This window comes from Muntiacus reevesi, chromosome 10 (genome assembly GCF_963930625.1).
Source record: "Muntiacus reevesi chromosome 10, mMunRee1.1, whole genome shotgun sequence".
Classification (NCBI taxonomy): domain Eukaryota; kingdom Metazoa; phylum Chordata; class Mammalia; order Artiodactyla; family Cervidae; genus Muntiacus; species Muntiacus reevesi.
Genome location: NC_089258.1, coordinates 7,682,414 through 7,701,522, shown reverse-complemented (window position 1 = coordinate 7,701,522; position 19,109 = coordinate 7,682,414). Strand labels below are relative to the sequence as shown.

Sequence of the window (19,109 nt, the reverse complement as noted above, 5' to 3'; positions counted from 1 at the left end):
CTGTCCTGAATTGGTAATACCTGAATTACTAATAGAAAGATCATTTGGGCAAATGTGAGCTTTCACAATTATATTTTGAGAAGGAAAGAAACAGTAACCACACAAATCTGATCATAATATTTAGAAAACCATCTATCTGATACTGTAACTGGAATTAAATACTGTTTTGTTGAAGTAGTCACTGCAGCCAAATATTTACAGTTACATTTTTAAAGACAACTTTCCGCCCACGAGTTGCCCACGAGTTACCTAGGGAACCACACGGCAAAGGCTTGCCGCACACTTTTCCACACGAAGGCACAGGATCCATGCATGTCTTCCGACCACTGCTTCCAAGTTCCAGCAACTGGCTGAGAGGGGTTTGCCCACAAGGGCAATAGCGCACCAGCGGGGGAAGCCGTGGGCACGGGGGGCAGGGCTGAGGGTGGCACACCTGAGAACACGTGTGGTTCCCACATTTCAAGTCCCTGTCAAGGAGAACAACACACTGTTACATAATTGTTGCCTTAAATACAGCTCTATTCTAACTGAGAAAAACATAAAACCTTACTTGCCACATATCTTTAAACAGCCAAAATCCCCAAATCCATCAGACTTTCCCATGTCTGTTCCACATAACACATCTCGGGAGGTGCTGCCACAGTAGCATACTTGAGGACAGAATTTCAAAAATGAAAGATTAGTAATCTGCACAAGAGCTTAAAATACTCTAAGCAATCTATAAGAAGACACAAAATCCTATTCACTACTGTTGATCAGACCCGGCACAGAAATAAATGTGGCTTATACAGCAGCTCTAAGCCCCACCTAAGAGCTCTACCACAGGAAAAAAATTTAGAAGCTTTTGTTAATTTTAACACATCTCATGGTACCCCTGTAGCACACCTCAACATGAGCAATAAAGTGAAACAGACTAGTCTCTGATCCACAAGGTCATGGTTGGAAACCATGGATCATGAAGCTCCCTGGGGTCCTGTGGAGATGTCACAGAAGACTGAACCTAAATGGGGTAATTATGGAGGCACTGATGACTGGATTCCACCCTCATTTTAACCAAGCAGCACAGAGTTAATACTTCGTATCTTGGGGTTCACATAAAGTGCTCAGGAAAAGTGTCTGCTGCTAAAAAGAAATTTTAAGATAGATACAATATAAAATCCTTATTAATCTGTATTCTACTATTGTTAAATTTGAAGTAATCATGTCTGAGTCCTGATACTGAGTAAAAAGTGTTTCGAAGAACTTGAGACTTTTATTGACTATATAGAGAACTCAGTCTAATATCTACAGATTTTTCTGTGGGTTGAAGAAATAATAGGTTGCTTTATGTGCTGCATTTAAAGGAGTTATTTTCAAAGCAAACAAGAAAAGAGTTGGTTTCTGACTAATACGTAACAAAGTCTGGTGAGGACTAATTTTCATCAATTTAGATAATTTTTCTGATAAGGGCCATTTACATTTTCAGTTTATAATGAAAACTTTTTGTCAATAAAGATATTAACCAAGATGCTTGATTTTTAAAATATACATTTACTCTCCCAGGAAATACAAGGGCAGTTTCATCCCCTGTTCTAAAACTCATTAAATAAAAATTTAATTATTAGATGAATTATAGGTGCAGGATATGCAAGATTGGCAGACTCAACAAACTGGTAAACAAAACCCTAGCAACAGGGAGGCTGTGCAAGCAGGCTTTCTTTTTTTGCTAAGTGTTTACTCAAATAGAACAGACTTCTTCTTTTCCAGTGGTATAAGATAGCTATGAACCAAAGAATCAAGGGTCAGAAAATTGACAAGTCTATTCAAGCACACATGAACATTCTCTAGGACTGATGCCAATACTAGGGAACAAGACAAATCTCAACAAAACAGAAAATAAAAAACACCTGGAGACAAAAAGTCTACAAATAAATGCTAGAGAGGGTGTGGAGAAAATGGAACCCATCTACACTGCTGGTGGGAACATAAGTTGATACAGCCACTACACTGATGGCTTAAATACTTTGCTAGATATATAATATGGACAAACAAAAAGTCTTCAACTGGGTTTGAAAAAATCAGCTACATACACAAAAACAGAAAGGAAGAGACTGGGATCCATACGAATCTGACAAAAAAGTGTCATTTAGTCCAATATGAATCAAGAGCTAAAAATGGTCCAGATCAAAGACAATCTATACTGCTAAGACCAAACTGCCAGTATTATATATTTACTCCTGCCTTATCTCAAAATGGGTTTAATGCAGCATATAAGGATATATGAGATAAATGAAGAGAACATAAAAGATGTGAAAATAAAAAGGAAAATAATGGTAAGGATACAGAATGAATCATAGCTAAAAAGTACACACTATAAAGGTGGACATTAGGTCAGTTATACCAGCTTCCTAAGATATTATCTTTGAGGAAAAACAACTATTCTTGGAACTAAGAACAAACAGGACTTTCTTCCCGGAGGACCCATAAACAAACCACTAAATAATATACAGCACAACTCCCTATGTAAAATCCTTACAGTACACACCACAAAACATTTCACAGGGCTATTTCTTATTTTAAGTGCCAACACAGATCAACAGCATCACATAAAAGTAAAATTTAATAAACTAAAACTATAGGACCAATGCATTGCAGCCCAGATCTCTGCAGATTAGAGACAGTCATAAAAACAGAGAAAGCATACAATGAGTGGTCTTTTGAGACTCACTTCTTTCACTTAGTATTTTGTTGTGTTTTTTTTTGAAGTAAGAGAAATCATTTTAATATATACATTTTCACTTCAGTCAATTCAACAATGGTTTCTAATAGGCATGCAGACGCATTTAGTTTGCTTCAAATTTATTTATTTCTCAATATGCAGCAACCTTCCTAATGAGATAGCTGAGTAGAACTATTTATTCTTAAAGAGTACAATGTACCTTGTCCTCAAAGAGTTTTATCAACTTTAACACCTTCAAAGAGCCCTATAAGGCTGCTCAATATGGTAGTTTTCCCCTGAAATTTCTTATTTGGAGGATGGCAAAACAGTCTAGGATCTTCCCCAGTCTACTGGTTGCTTGTATTCATATCACAGAGTGGCTGGCTGAGAGGTAGAGACCGAATAATATGTAGATACCCTTCAAGCCCAGCTGAGTGAGACAGCTTCATTTTTAGAAAGAAAACCAAATCATGAAAACCCTCCTAACAGTATGATTTGTTCCAGGGTTCTTTTAAGAAGGGACGTAATCGTCATGCACAGGACTCTTTATGGCCTTCTAGAGTTTTCTGCTCAGCCACTGTTCTCCAGCCAGGTGACTTACTGCACTTGCTGCAGAACTGGAAGCATGACGTCTCTGTCTACTTGCATCATTAGAGGTGGTGTTAGTCTTCTCATTTCCAGTCAAATGGAGCCGACCACACTTTCAACCCTGGTGGCTGCACGTCTTCTTGAACAATACCAGCTCGATTAATGGCCTGTTCCTTCTTGTACTCCTCCAGCCGCATTAAGGACCGGAGGTAGTCTACGGCCATATCACCCCGAACGCGCCCGATCTCGTCTGATCTCGGAAGCTAAGCAGGGTCGGGCCTGGTTAGTACTTGGATGGGAGGACCGGAAGTAGATGGGGTAGAAGGTGACGCCAATTAGGGAGAGGAAGCCGCCGAAAATGAGAGCAGTGCGCAGGTTCCGGGACATGGCTCCAGCCAGGGCTACCCGGATTCTCTGAGTGCCTGGGACTCTCCAAACCCGGCTCCCGCTGGCTGGGCCATGACACACTTATAATATTTTGGAGGTTCATCCACTTCATAGCATGTATCAATATTTCATTCCTTTTCATGGCTGAATAATACATCTTTTTATGGATATATCACGTTATTCCATTTATCAGTGACAGGTATTTGCATTATTGCCACATTTTAACTATTATGAATAATGCTGCTATGAACATCAGTTTAGTATAGACATATATTTTCATTTCTCTTGGGTATATGCCGAAGAGTAGAATTGCAGTCACATGGCAACTCTATGTTTAACCTCTAAAGGAACTACTATACTATTTTCTTTTTCCTTTTGGCTGCACCACACAGCTTGTGAGACCTAGGTTCCCCGACCAGGGACTAAACCTGGGCCACGGCAGTGAAAGTGCACAATCCTAACCACTAGGCCACTGGGGAGATTCCTTAGACTGTTTTTAAAAGTGGTTATACTATTCTACTCTTACTGTGCCTTTAATTTATAGTTTCCTAGTGTTTAAAGGTGTCAAGCCTCTTCTATGTGTTTATTGAGCATTTATAATTATTTTCTTTTGTGAGGTGCCTCTTCAAGTTGATTTGTAGGAGACTATCTTTCTGTTTTTCTTTGGAAGGAGTACTTTAAATATTCCGCATACAATCTGTGATTTATCTATTCATTTTCTTAATGTTGTCTTTTGTTGAACAGAAATTTCTTAATGTGATAAAGTTCAATTTAACATTTTTTGTTGCTCTATGAAATCTTTGCCTGATCCCAAAGTCATGAAAATATTCTTTTATAGTTTCTTCTGGAAACTGTTCCTGGGTTTTACATTCAAGTCCAAGATCCATATAGAATTAATGTTTGTGTAAAGAGTGAGACACGGGTTGAGGGTCACTTTTTTCCCATATATACATCCAGTTGTTCTAGGACCATTTGTAAAAAGACTCCTTTTCTCACTGAATTAACTTAATATCTTGGCTGATATCAACAGACTGTAATATATTGAGGTCTATTTCTGGACTCTATTGTCAGAATCTACTAGTCTACCTTTATACCAATAACCACACTGTCATGATTACTATTACTTTATAAGCCTTAAAATTAGGTCTTTCAAATTCGTTCTCTTTCAAAGATTGCTTTGGCTTTTTCTGTGCCCTTTTCAAGTAGTCACTGCAAAAAGATTTCCTAAGCAGTTTCTTTAAACAGCATTAAAAAACATCTACTGTCCAAATTCTACAGGACAATGACCTATACTGCTATTATGTGGCCAAAATAATGAAAACCATCCAATCATTCATATATCTCTAGCTCTTTCTACCCAAGATAACGGACCTAATAGAGTCTTTGTGACTACAGGCTTGAGACAAAACCATGTCATCAATACAACTGTAAATAAGGTTCCAAAAAAGCCCCAAAGTATGGCTGGCTGCTGGGCTCACCACTTACCCTGGTTCAATATGACCCGACAAGGTTGGCAGGGACCCCCATGGCACAGCTCAGAACAGTGATGCTGACCACAATTCAAAATATTGTCACAAGGGTTAGAACAGTGAACTGAGACCGCCTGACCGCAGCGAACTGTGTGCCTACAAAGAGAGAAAACAGAAAGACGGCATTAGCCTGATGTTGGACACTGAGGTCCTATTTGACAGCTAAACTAACCTTCTCCCAAAACCTACTAAACCTCTCTGGGCCCCATTTCCCCTACTTCTATGTTTCCCTCCTCCAATCACTCCCTCAATTACTCTTCCTTCCTCCACTCTTCTTTTTCACTCCTTTGCTTCTCTGTCCCCTGTTTTCTGGCCAGAGAGGAATTAAGGGCCTAAGTATTTGTTACACTGTGATTTCTCCTCCGAGTTGAAGCAGCATGCAGGAGGGTAAAGAGCCTGAAGCTCCCCCAGTATCTTACAGATCTGGGTGGGGAAGTTGGAAGACGTAGTTCTAACAAATATTCCTGGAATGAAAGCACAATGATATTCTCCTGGGACCCTGCACTCTGGCATTTTCGGCAGTTATAATATTGTACTTAAGAACATACTGCATGTGACTTTGATTCAGGAAGGGAAATAATTCTGGCTTTGTTCTAATAAACATCCTGATTTTGCTGACTTATTAGCCAGAGAAGGATATGAGGCCACTGCTCTTACACAATTGTCTTCAGGTTTCTTTTCAGAGTAATGGTTTAGAGCTTGGAATCTACTCTCCCACAAAAAGTTCTATTCTATTCCACTACTCTCACGTCAGCTATGTATTTTGTTTTAAAAAGTCACTGATACATATATAGATGATCAGTTTCCAGTGCTCAGCATCACAGATAATATCAACCCCTTGAGGAAGACATTATTATTTCTACCATAAAAAGATAACATAAGAAAAATGAGGCTCAGCAGGAGAAAGCAACTTGCCCAGGTTAACAACTAGTTAGTGGCAGAGCCCAAATCTGACCTGGGCTTTCTGACCAGAAGGCCTTGCATGTGACTCTCAGGCTACACTGCTACTCTTGTAAGTTCAGGAAACACTTAAAAAATGTTTCTCATTGAAAAGTCTGTACTATTCCATCTCGTCTTGTGGTTCAGGTCTTCACTAGACCTCAGAAGCATGCCACAGCTATGCAGCTATTGACGGTCCCTGCACTGATAAAGCGTAACTTGCACTGTAATGAAAAGAGGGGGGGCTCTGGGGGCCACTTACTCTTTCTTTCAACAATATTCACTGAAAACCTCCTAGACACCAGATACTACGCTAGGCACAGATGAATGATCCTTGCCTCCTGAACCTTAGCAGGCCAGGGTTCAACTCCTGGTTCTTTCACCCACTGGAGATGTTAAGAAAAAAGTCCCATAGTATTTCACCTAAAACAACAATCTCACTTTTTATAACTTTTTAATCACTTAAAAGATTGCAAAACAGGATTAAGGCAGCACAGGATTTACTATTTGCAGAAAAGTACTATTTACACCTACCGTTAATGATAGTAAATAAATACTATTTACACCTACCTACTAATCTTTCATTTTAGAAATTCATACATAAACCATCAATGTGGAAACTGAAGTCTTCCTTTGGAGTACAAGTCTAACTTTACCTGGTCCGTCCACATTCACAAGTTTTAGTCATAAAGGCAGGGCAGGGTGGGCAAGGTCCTGGATGGCACAGACTAAAAAAGAAAAACTTTGATGAAGAAATCATACTTATGTATCCAAACCTGAATAAAGCTGCCCCGACTGAGCCCGACTGTGAATATGGCAGCAAATAAACTTACTATGAAATGTTTTAGTATTTATCTAAAGTTGATTAACTATTTAAACAAAGATACCAACAATGTTTTTATATAGAAAGGATTGATAGCAGTACCATTTTAGAATATTTAACCAGAAAAGAAAAGCCCAAGTCAAAATACTGGTCTTATTTGGGTCTGACCAGTCAAAGAAAGCATTTCTAAATATGGTCTTGGCCCACTTAGTGCAGTGTGTAGGAATAAAGAGGTTGCCACTCCGGATGGTCAACAGAGTCCTTTAGAAGATCAGAACTCGATCAATGTTCAGTTCAGTTCAGTTCAGACACTCAGTCGTGTCCAACTCTTTGCGGCCCCGTGAACTACAGCATGCCAGGCTTCCCTGTTCAGTGTAACAGAGACCTCAAATCTGCTAAGTCCATGAGAAGTACAGACATGTTCTCATCAGCTAGTGAAGTGCTAACAGGTGATGGGCTAACAACATGAATAGTGAAAAGAAGGTGGAGGTGAGGGGAGGCATGCTGGTGAGTAATAAAGGGGAGAGGAACTCATGGAAAGGGCTGGGCTCAATGATATGCTATAGGTCAGAATCAGGCCTCTGAACAGAACTTTTTTTTATAGGAAAGATAAATAGAGACCAAAGGAAAAAAATAACGAGATGGATATATTTAAACAAATACTACCCTCTTCAAAGCAGACACCCCTGGTAATATTACACAGAAATATCACTATTTAAAAGATTTGGGAACTTGGCGGGGGCGGGGGGTGGGGCAGGTAGCATCTACGTGATGGCAAATCACAATCCTTTGGGAGTTACAAGCCAATCAGAGACAGCTGAATTCATCAAGTAGGTACTAGAATTTGCTATAAAAATAAGGTGTGCATGAGTGGATTTTTTTATGTAACTTCTAAATCAGTAATAATAATTATTAAATCAGTTTTAAACACTGAAAACAATCTAGAAACATGTGCCCAATCTCCTAAGGTGACCCATCTTGACAGACTGAACCACAGAAGACTAAGATTAAGCACGCTTCTTTAAGGATGAGTATCATCATTCAATAGCTACATTCCATATGATTTGCCTCAACACTTTCAGATGAAATTATTTTCATGGCTGGACATTTAAATAACTTTAGACTGAGAGACAAACTGTTGGTCAGGTGTGGATGATTCCAGATCATTTTAAACATCCCTGAGGCCTGGACTTAATCCCTGGACTTAAAGAGTAATGGTTGACAACACTGCTATGTATTAGAATCACTTGGAAAGCTTTTACAACAACAATGCTTAGAATGCATTTGAGTTAGCTTCAGTGAGATGGATGACCCTAGAGCCTATTACAAAGAGTGAAGCAAGTTAGAAAGAGAGAAGCAAATACTGTATATTAACGCATATATGGAATCAAGAAAGATGGTACTGATGAACCTATTTACAGGGCAGCAATGGAGATGCAGACAGAACAGACTCGTGGACAGAGCGGGAAGGAGAGGGTGGGCCAAACGGAGAGGGTAACGTGGAAACACATACACTACCGAAGTCAAACAGCCAGCCAGCGGGAATTTGCCGTATGACTCAGGGAGCTCAAACCAGTGCTCTGTGACAATCTAGAGGGGTCGGATAGGTTGGGAGGAGGGAGGGAGGTTCAAGAGGGAGGGGACATGTGTATACCTATGACTGATTCATGTTGATGTATGGCAGAAACCAACACAGTATTGTAAAGCAATTATCCTTCAATTAAAAATACATAAAATTTTAAACAAACAAAAAAACACTACAAAGCTCAGACCCAAGCCCAGGAGATTCCGATTTAACTGCTGTGAGCCAGAGACCGGGCGCTTGTGTTTTAAAATGCTCCTTCAATGACTGACCATCTGGTCTGCATCACAGTTGGTATCCTCTGATACTCACGACAGGGGCCCGTTTCTATTGAAGGCTTCGGAAAGATAATTCATGCAAGGGTTATTTTCTTATTACTGAATTTACTCAAAATGCCAACTGAGGGAAGGAATAGATGAGTCTGGATTCTGATCTATGAAAGCAGTCAAAGGAAGAGGAGGGGCTGACTGCCCAGCAGGTGGCAGACCACGCTGTTGAACCCAGTCTGAACAGCTCTCCCACTGACAGTCCCCAGCACTGTCCCCACATGGTGATCACAAGACCTCTGATCCAAGGCCTGTTCCTGCAACAGAAACTAGGTAACAGCAGAAGCAACTGTAACACTCTGGTGTCTGTACTACTCTTAGATTTGAGTAATAAAAGCACGTGTTACCATTTTTTGACCACTTACCATGTGCCAGGCTCTGGGCCAAATATCTTAAGTGTGTTAATTTAATATTCGTAGAATTCTGTAACTAGTTTTGGTCATATCATTATTACCTTGCAGGTTCAGAAACTGAGGCCCAGAGAAGTAATTTGTCCAACATTACATAACTGTTAAGTGATGAACACAGGAATGAAACCTATGTCTGAAGTCAGTCTGTAGAAATTTATTTGTAACTGATCAACAGTGTATTATGGTTCATTTCTCTCCTTATCTGTAAAATGGAGATGATAAATATCTATACATCACTGGGCTGTGGTTAGGATTCAGCAAGGCAACTTCTGCAGAGTACCTGGCACACAGCAAGCGCTCAGTAAATGATACCACGCGGTCCTTCCCCCAGGCCTCTTACACACCAACCAAACACGCACACCAAGAGCCACAAGCAAGCCGTGTTCACCAGGGACCCCCAGGAATCTAGACCTCCAACTTACAGGTTGCAGGAATGTGGGCAGTCCTGGCCAGGCTGCTTCCTTCTGCAGACCTCACCACAGCTATGTGGGATTTCATTTCTGCTCCATTCGGGATTCCTTACCTTGCCTAAAACATATCGGATCAGAGAGTTAATGGTGTTAATTTCAACTGTTATCCCAGAGACTTCAGTGAAGTAATACAATATAACCAGACAGTGTGAAACACAAGTGAGGTTTTCATTTGTTCGATAAACACATTATCCTCAAATAAAAAGTTGAATGTAATGCTACTTGTCAAAAGCTGTACCGAGTATGATAAAGTTGGGATTACCTGGAAAAGGCAAACTAGTCATTTTTACTTACGAAAATGTCACTTTCACTAATTTAATCTAAGATTTTAAAAATAATCCTTTAAAATAAGTCCTTCTATAAATGGGTCTTTGAATTGACAGGGGAGTATCTACTTTAAGAACCAGAAAGAGGAAATAAGCCAAGACAGCAACGGCGGGGAAGTAGTAGCGATGGAAAGAACGGAGGATCCCCTGCATAGTAGGAACTTGCCTATTCTAAAGTTGTAATACAGGCATAAAAGGGTTATAGTTTTATAATCAAATCACTCAAAAAGTCTTTAGTAAGCCTCTTTCATGAACTCAGTGCATGGGCAGGAAGAGTAAAACTGAGAGGCACGGGACTCCCCCTCGACCTTGAGGAATTCATTCTCACTTGGGCAATTTACACCCTAAATGAAGCCAATTCCTGATCCTTGGCCTCTGCTTTTCTCTCTTGCCTGTCTCTTTCAGAAATCTTGTTCATTTCTGTGAGGTTCAATACACCTAAAGGCCAATGAGTCCTAAATCTTTATTTTCTACATTGCCCTGAATCCTCAGTTTCAGTCCTACATGTCTAACTGTCTGCTGAACATCTGTGCTTGAGGTTTCGGTCACTTCAAATTGCCTATGCTAGCATCTTTCTTCTTGGGCCCCAACCTCTTCAGGGTTCCCTGTTTCTGTTAGTGACACCATCACTGTCAAGAGTCTCACAAACTCAAAAACTAGAGTCATCCTCCTTTTTCCTCTATTTAATCACCAAATCTTGTCAATTTTCCTATATAGTGTACCTCACACCTTGTCTCCCTCCACCCCAACTCCTGCTCTTCCTTTCTACTGGCCAGAACCTCATCTCCACACTAGCAGAAAAGCCTCCTTGACTCTGTGCTTTCTTGCTTTGACATGATGCCCAGGTTTTCTCCTACCATCTTTCAGTGGCCCCACGTCCTTCCCTGACTCTAAAAGGTGGTTCTTCCCCTTCACCTGCCAGGGTTCTGCATTATCGACTTCTTTTCCCTCATCACACCTTCACCTACTAGCTTCTCATCTATTGCTCTCAACTGCGACTATCATCCCTAAATCCTGATCTTTCTTCAAATATTCCTAACTTCCTGTAGAACATCTTTCACTGGTTGTCTATTCCTCCAACTCGACATTTCTAAATTAAATTCACTTGTCTCCACCAAACCTGGTTCTCTCGACCTGCCCGTTTCTGTTCTTGGTATCACCGTTTCCAAAAGCGTGAAACTCTGGAGTCACGTTTGGGTTCCTTCCTTTCCCACTGTTGTTCATTCCTGTTTACCTTTGAAATTTTACACTCTTTCCTTTCTGTTCCACTCTAAAACCCACTCCAGACTTTCACTATTCTTCACCTGAGTTATTATAAGTCCCCAAATGGTTTAAGTCCCAAAATACTTTACTCATTGCCGCCAGACTGATCTTCATAAAGAATCACTTTGATGCCCTCAGGGGCTTCCCACAGCCTGACAAATGAAGTACCAACGTCTAGACCTGGCACGAAGTCACCCCTACCTTTCAGTCATCTCCTACTCCTCCACCTTCATAGACCCTCGGCTCCATAACCGGATGACTCCTCCCAACAGACTCCAAGCCTTGTTGGTTTTAAACCTAGTTTCCAAGCCCATTTCAATTTCACCTCCTTCATGAAGGCCCCCTTTATCATCCAGCCAGAAGTCACAGGCTCTGTACTTCAAGTAGAACAGCAAGTTAATTGTGTCTTAAATCTTAGCCTCTAACCTCTGGGAAGTCAATTAATAGTCTCATTCCTCTGTTTCTTCATGGGGCCTGGTATGTTAATAAGTTCTCAATAAAGTACATTAAACCAATGGTCTTGGAGAAGGCAATGGCAACCCACTCCAGTACTCTTGCCTGGAAAATCCCATGGACGGAGGAGCCTGGTGGGCTGCCATCTATGGGGTCGCACAGAGTCGGATACGACTGAAGCAACTTAGCAGCAGCAGCCAGCCTCTCCCAGTCTGGACTCATTCCTTGACCTGTCTTTCGTGTTCCTTGCAGTTTCACAGGATACACCTCTCATCCCAGAGGATAACCCTCCAGCTGGGTCCGTCTGATGGTTCCTCGCAAACAAACAATGATCACGATTTCCTGGCAGGAGCACCACAGGCCTGAAGCAGGTCATCAGGGACAAAAGTCATAGCCGTGTTTAAGGATCGTCTACCCTCGTCATTTAGTGTCAAATTGCTTACACTGTCCAGTCAGCCACTCCTTGTTATCATACTGATTGTGAAATCTTAGACAGGGAATAAAAATTTCTAACATGGGAAAAAAAAAAAAAAAACAACCAATGGTCTCCCTGAAGAGCAGAGTAGGGCAAAGTCCTCAGGTACAACAAGGCTAATATTTGCGTTTCCACATCATTCTACCTCACTCAGATCATCTTGACCTTCACCCCCACATTCTTTTACCTTCTTAGGTTCTCATATACAGTTTGTCAGTGAAGGCTTTTACAAGATTGTAAATTTCATTATGATGTTTCATGTTTAAAAATCCTTTAAAATAATTAAGCCTTGGTATTAGTCTTAATTGTCCAATTTACAATTGATCTCTTGCTGCCTTTCCGGTAGTACATTCAAGAATATTCATTCCTTCAACTAATACTAATTCAGTATCTACTAAGCCTCAGATTTTCGCAATAAAACATATGAGACCAGCAAAGTTTGGATAAGAGTGGCCAAAGTGGGAGTGGAGATAAGAAAGAGAAGTTTTCTCTGGAAGAGGACCATTTGGGTAAGATCTTGAATGAAACAGTGCATGAGGATTTAAAGAAAAGAAGATAGCTGAGTTCACAAAGAGGTTGAGTCTAGACGTTAAAAACTGTTGATGGTCAGTGACCAACACTTGGTGGAAGCTGGCAGTTAACTAACAAGAAAGGAGAAATGTGAGCAAATTAGTTAGAAAAAGGAGAGTAAGCAGAAAAGAAATAGAGCTAGTCATTTCAAGAAGCGAATGGTCAAAAGTAATAAGGTCTGCTGTGTGGCAAAAAAAATGTAAGAATTTATAAAATCGGCCTTGAATTTGGTCAGGAAGGGAGTCATTGATGACTTCTGAATACAGTTTCAGTGAGGTAATGAGGACAGAAGTAAAAATGAAGTAGTTTAAGGAAGGAGAAAAACGGTTAAGAAACATAATCTGAGAAATCAACAGCCAGATGGTAAGCTCAGTTCAGTCACTCAGTTGTGTCTGACTCTTTGCGACCCCATGGACTGCAGCACACCAGGCTTCCCTATCCATCAGGTGGGAAAGTCTAGCCATTAAAAGACAGACAGGAAACAGAGAAAGAGAAAAGACATGCAGGAAATACGTTAGCAACAGATACAAGCATCTGGATCACAGAAAGTGTTTTTCCTAACACATGGAAGAACCAAGCTATTCCAAAACAGGAAGAAGTATTCCATGAAGAGGAAAAGCACAAGGATAGAGTTTGTAATGCTGGTTCACAGAAAACCTCTCTTTATTATAAAGGCCAATGACTGATTTCTTGGATTAAATAAAGTACCCGTCACACTACTCTTCACTCATGTTATTCAAATCTGGAATTTCAAAGTGAGTTACAGTTAGAGGTGAGAAGCAGCCTGTACCCACTTCTGCCATCTGATCAGCTCGGATCTAAAGAGAAGACCAAGGAGACCCGGTGGGCATGATGAGAAGGCCTATCTCCAGAGCAGTCTGCCAAGAATACAAAGGCCTGTGACTCTAGCTGTGTACAGACCACATGCATGTGATGTCTCACAGACGCCGTAGCTCTGAAGTCTCGCTGGTCATCTCTAAAGCACACCCAGCACACCGCCTCTCCTGTGCTGGGAAATAAGGTACAATGCACAAAGTGAAAGCGAATCACACCAGTGTATGTGGAAAAAAACACTCACCACAGAAACAAGTGTAGGTGTTAGGGACATGTGCAGAAACGTTCTGACATGCAGGGCACCTCCAGCCACTCTGGCCATCTGTCAAGAAAAATGAGAGGAAATCAAAATAATTTCCTTACAAAAGCACATGTAATTTAAAACATTTTAAATCTATGGGAAGCCATAATACTGAAGCATTTGTAGTAGTTTCCATGTTAAGGATCAGACTTTAAAGAAGCAAATTCACAATACCGAATGCTTTGCTTAAATACTGGATTTAGGCTTATATTTATAAGGACTTCAGATACTGTGAATAAAGTAGGTATGCATTTCGTCCTACTTTTTAAAATTGAGATCAAATCAGCATGTAACATTGTGTAAGTTTAAGGTGCACAGCGTGTTGATTTGATACATTTATATATTACAGTATGATTATCACCATAGCCTTATTTCCACCATTTCATAAAATTAACTTTTTATTTTGCAGGAGAATGTTCTATTACTTTTAATATCAAAGTAATCATCTGAACCTTGGTTTGAAAAAAAGTATGATAGAATACTTGATTACATGCAGGAAAACCCAAATGTTTTCAACTAGAAGCGCCGAAGTTCAGAAAGCATATATTATGAATAATATTCGCATTATCCTGCCCAAGAATACTGGAGTGGGTAGCCTATCCCTTCTCAAGAGGATGTTCCCAACCCAGGAATCAAATTGGGATCTCCTGCATTGCAGGTGATTCTTTACCAGCTGAGCTACCAGGGAAGCCCCAAAACACTTGAGTACATGCAGGAAAACCCAAATGTTTTAAATTAGGACAGCTAAAGTTCAGAAAGCATATATAATTAATATTATTTGCATTATCCCTAAATACTACTATAACTTTGGGAAAAGCCCACAAAATACTAGGGAGAAGATCTGTTAAAGCTATAGCAAATTCAAAATCCTAAAGGTAAATTAAATATCGCCTTCTATAAATTTTCTAAGCCAACTATACAAGAAATCTTTTCTAATGAATAAGCTACAAGGATCTACAGTACAACACAAGAATCTACAGTACAACACAAGAAATATAGCCAGTATTTTATAGTAACTATAAATGGAATATAACCTTTAAAAATTGTGAATAGCTATGCTGTACACTTGAAACTTATGTAACATTGTATATAAACTATACCTTCATTTTTAAAAAGCTGTTCTCTATAGTTGTCACTTGGATAAAAGCAACCATTTTCAGTAAAAGTCACTGATTATGTTGTACCTTAAGTATATTTTAATGTGTTATGTTTAGCTGGCTTAAGATTTATAGCTTAATAATGGTCATCCAAAATAGGTGATCAGGACAACATACTCTCCCTGCAGATAAAACACTCAAGGAGAATTAAACTTGAGCATCCCAGAAGGATGAGAAAAACTACTCAGAAGAGAGAAATGACTGACCTGCTTGAGATGCTGGCGACCGGGCCCATTTCTTTATGCAGTTCAAATGAAACACATGGTAACAGCTCTGACAGCTCCACACCGGGGCTGTGACACGAACCAACTCACAGCACACCATGCACTCGTATTTTTCTGTGGTGAGCTGTTCAATCAGAGAACCTGTTTAAAAAACAAAACAGATAAACTCAAACACAGAAAAACATTCCTTAGTCAACCAAGGATCAGCAAGGCATCTGAGAGAAGAAGGCAAACATAAGAGATTTTATGGGATGTCTGGCTCTGAGCAAGGTGGTTGTTCAGAGTGTGAGGCTGGGAAGGGGCAGGGGTATGCTGAGATGGAGGCCTCACGAAGCAGGTCTGGGGCTCAGGAAGGGATTCACGCGTCTGAGGAAACATTCCCAAGAAACTGCCCAGGATCCCACCAGCATCTCCTCCTAACACACGGCTAGAGTGTTCACAGGAGAAACTCCTGGCACCATGCCTTGCCCTCTTTGAATCTACCACATCCACAAATTTACGTTCGGGAGGGGCTCATGAAGCTGCAGTGGTCAGGTGCAAGAAAACTAAGCCCAGACAGGTTTCAACAACCCATGGTCATGAGACGGTTCTAGTAGATACCCTGGAAGTCTTTGGCTGTTCACTCAACAAAGACAGGCTTGGAGCCTACCACAAGCCCCATGGTAGGGTTACTAGACTGAAGGAGACACAGTCTCTGGTTCCAGAAGCTCAGCATCTATGACAGAGACCAGGGTGTGATGTTATAAGAATCCTCCCAGATTTACTCCTCAATACCGTCACCCACTTCCAGACTTTTGCCTCGACACGATTTCAGCGAAATCTTTCTAAATCCCAAGTGTAGCCAGACCTGAGAGTACACAGTGTTTGTGTAATCTTTTTTTAAGTCCTTATTTTTAGCATTTATTTCACAATACTACTTTATCTATTATCAGATCCAAGTAAGTTAAAAGAGTAAAACAACTAACCTTAAATATACCATGCTGATTATTGTGCTAAACCACTTTATACATATTTAATTCTCTTAACAAAGATATAATAGAGGTACTATTTTATAGATGAAGAAAGCAAGGCTCAAAGTGGTTAAACTGTTCACCTAAGATCATATAACGAGAAATTTAAAAATCAAAATTCAAATCATCACTATTAATGTGAACTCAAAAATTCACATTTTAATCATTCCATAATATTAGCTTCCTAAGATTACTGTTTGTCCAGTTCAGTGTCAAAAGAAATACAGAAAACAATGCTGTCAGCCGCGGGAGGCAGGACCAGGGCCTTGCCGACTGGAGTATCTCCACTGCCTGACCCACACCAGGTGCTCAGTGGTGTTTCTCAAAGAACGAGTGAAAGAATAAATGAGTATCATCCAGTCTGTGTCATAACCTCTCTCCCTGGAAAGTTTTAGGCTTTAGTAAAGTTTCCGAGATAGCTCTTTTCCTCTGGAGAAAGCCTGGGATGAAGATACTGCGAGTGACTGATGAAAGCGAAATTGATCTGCTCTAGACACAGATGGACACATTATAAAATTGAATTCTATTATAAAAACCAAGGAATCAGATTCTTTCTTAAAAGTAGGGATACCCTACCTTGCATAGTTTAACATTTCTGAATAACAAAGTTAATTATATATACCAGTTACCATGCTACATATGGAAGATTCTGGAGGTAAGAGGAAGCCCATAAGAGAGCGAGATTTAAGTTTGAGACATTTATATATGAAGCTGACTGGGGCAGAGGAATGGTAGGTGAAACTTACACTTAGGGTGACTTTTACAGAAAATGCCTACTGACCATTCCAGAATAGCACTGAGTTAGAATTAAAAAACGCAGAAAGGTTAAGTGAAGTATGGAACATCCCCAAGAACACTACAATTTTCACCCTGAAGACTGTTTGTTTATTTTACTGTTTCTCTTATTCATTAAATTTATTGCTTGTTAAGAAATCACTACTGTGATGCTTCTAAGCCCAGTCACAGTGAAATCTGACCACTAGGATGCACATACATTTAGCTACATGGTGACAGCTGTCAACTTTGAATATCCTACAAATTCCGGCCTTTCCCAAGGCTGTCTCTTTCATCCCATGTTCAGTATGTTCATAAATCCTGCTGGTCCTACCTTCAAAACAGATCCAGAATCCAACCTCTGCTGCTAACACTATGGTCTAAGATGCTATCCACTCACCTGGATTATTAGAACGCCTCCCAACTAAATCTTCCTACTTCTGCCCTTGCCCACTTCAGGCTATTCTCACCACAGCCACCAGAGGGAGCCCATCAAAAAAAAATTAGAAGATACACTCTTCTGCCAGAACTTGTCAAAGGTTCCTGCATCACGTGCAGCTGGAAGCCAAAGTCTTTACAATGCCCTTCACCATCTTCCAGTCCTCACCTGTGACTCCTCTTTCCTTAGGCCACTTCTCTGAGACAACACCAGCTTCCTTCCTAGCCCCAAACTGGCAGGCAGATTCCTGCAGGGAGATTTTTACAATTTGTTCTTCCCTCTGCCTAGGGTACACTTTCCCCCGACATCTGCACAGCTCAGTTCCTCACCCGCTTCAGGTGTTGACTCAAAATATGGTCTTCTCAGTAGGGCAGTTTCTGGCCATAGTTTAAAAACTGGAACCCACTCCCCTAAGCATTCCATATCTCTCTCATCTTCCTTCATACCATTAAAGTCTAATATCACATATTTTACTTATTTTACCTTATTTCCTAACTCTATACATAGAAGGCATTCAATAATACTTGCTGTATGAATAAAAGAAAGTAATAAACGGTAGTAAAAGGTTCTAGAAAGACACTAGAAAGGGAGACAGTATAATTCTTTCACCAACATTTCAGTTTTATCAAACTCTATAACATGTAAAACAAGGCACTAGCCCAGAATAGCTCTGTGCCAGTGAACTATCCCATTTCGGGTGGGAGACTCTTGTCCAGGCTGCATGCAGCCCTGTCCTGACCGCTGGCTCCTCTCCACTCCTAAACCCCCTGCCACTCGGGCTTCTCCTCCATGCCTCAGTCATGACGGGGTCTACTTTACACTTACACCTTGACAGCATGTCAGTAAAGACAGTGACAAGCCAGGGAATAATCAGAAGAACAGAGACTTGTCTGTAGAAGTGACTACAAACTTTTCAGATACACCAATAAATGATGAAAAACAAAATACCTACAACAATCCTAACTTGAAAAATCCAATTGTAAAAAGACATTTTTTGAGGCAAACAGGGAAATTCAGTTGTAGACTGGGTATTAGATGATTTGAAGGAATTATCACTAGCTTTGTTAAGCACAATAATGGCTGTGATTATGTAAGAAAATGGCCATATTATTAAAACAGATGTAACCTAAAATACATGAAGGTGAAATAATCTGATATCTGGAATTTAAAATATATCAGAAAAAAGGGGGGAGACTGTTTAAATATTAATGCATATCTATTTATGGCATATTATATACTAATTTAAAGTTTACCAAGATTTCTTAATGAGTGGGAAATACTATAATAAGCAAAAAAACAATAAAACTTATGTTTATTGTATGATTTCAACTATGTAAAACTGAGTACTGAAAAATTCTTTAAGGAAACAGATTAAAAGGTCAAAGTGGATTATATCTGGATGGTGGAAAGAAAGGTAAATTACTTACCTATCAACTTTAGTAAGCTACCTTATTTAAGGCAGCTGTTTTTAAAAAGCTGATAGCTGATACAATGTAAGCATGATCAGTGTGTTTAAGATGGTCTTGCTGAG

General features: G+C 40.1%; 1 protein-coding gene across 1 annotated transcript in view; it reads right to left on the bottom strand.

Moving 5' to 3' along the window:
- NFX1 (nuclear transcription factor, X-box binding 1) overlaps nucleotides 1-19,109 on the bottom strand; it is a 68,755-nt gene that overhangs the window by 37,310 nt on the left and 12,336 nt on the right. The window contains exons 3-9 of the mRNA XM_065946629.1: nucleotides 15,338-15,496; nucleotides 13,918-13,995; nucleotides 9,705-9,810; nucleotides 6,798-6,869; nucleotides 5,159-5,298; nucleotides 551-650; nucleotides 250-467 (exon numbers count right to left, since the gene is read on the bottom strand). Of these exons, the coding sequence (XP_065802701.1) occupies nucleotides 250-467; nucleotides 551-650; nucleotides 5,159-5,298; nucleotides 6,798-6,869; nucleotides 9,705-9,810; nucleotides 13,918-13,995; nucleotides 15,338-15,496 (873 nt within the window). The remainder of the gene's footprint in view (nucleotides 1-249; nucleotides 468-550; nucleotides 651-5,158; nucleotides 5,299-6,797; nucleotides 6,870-9,704; nucleotides 9,811-13,917; nucleotides 13,996-15,337; nucleotides 15,497-19,109) is intronic.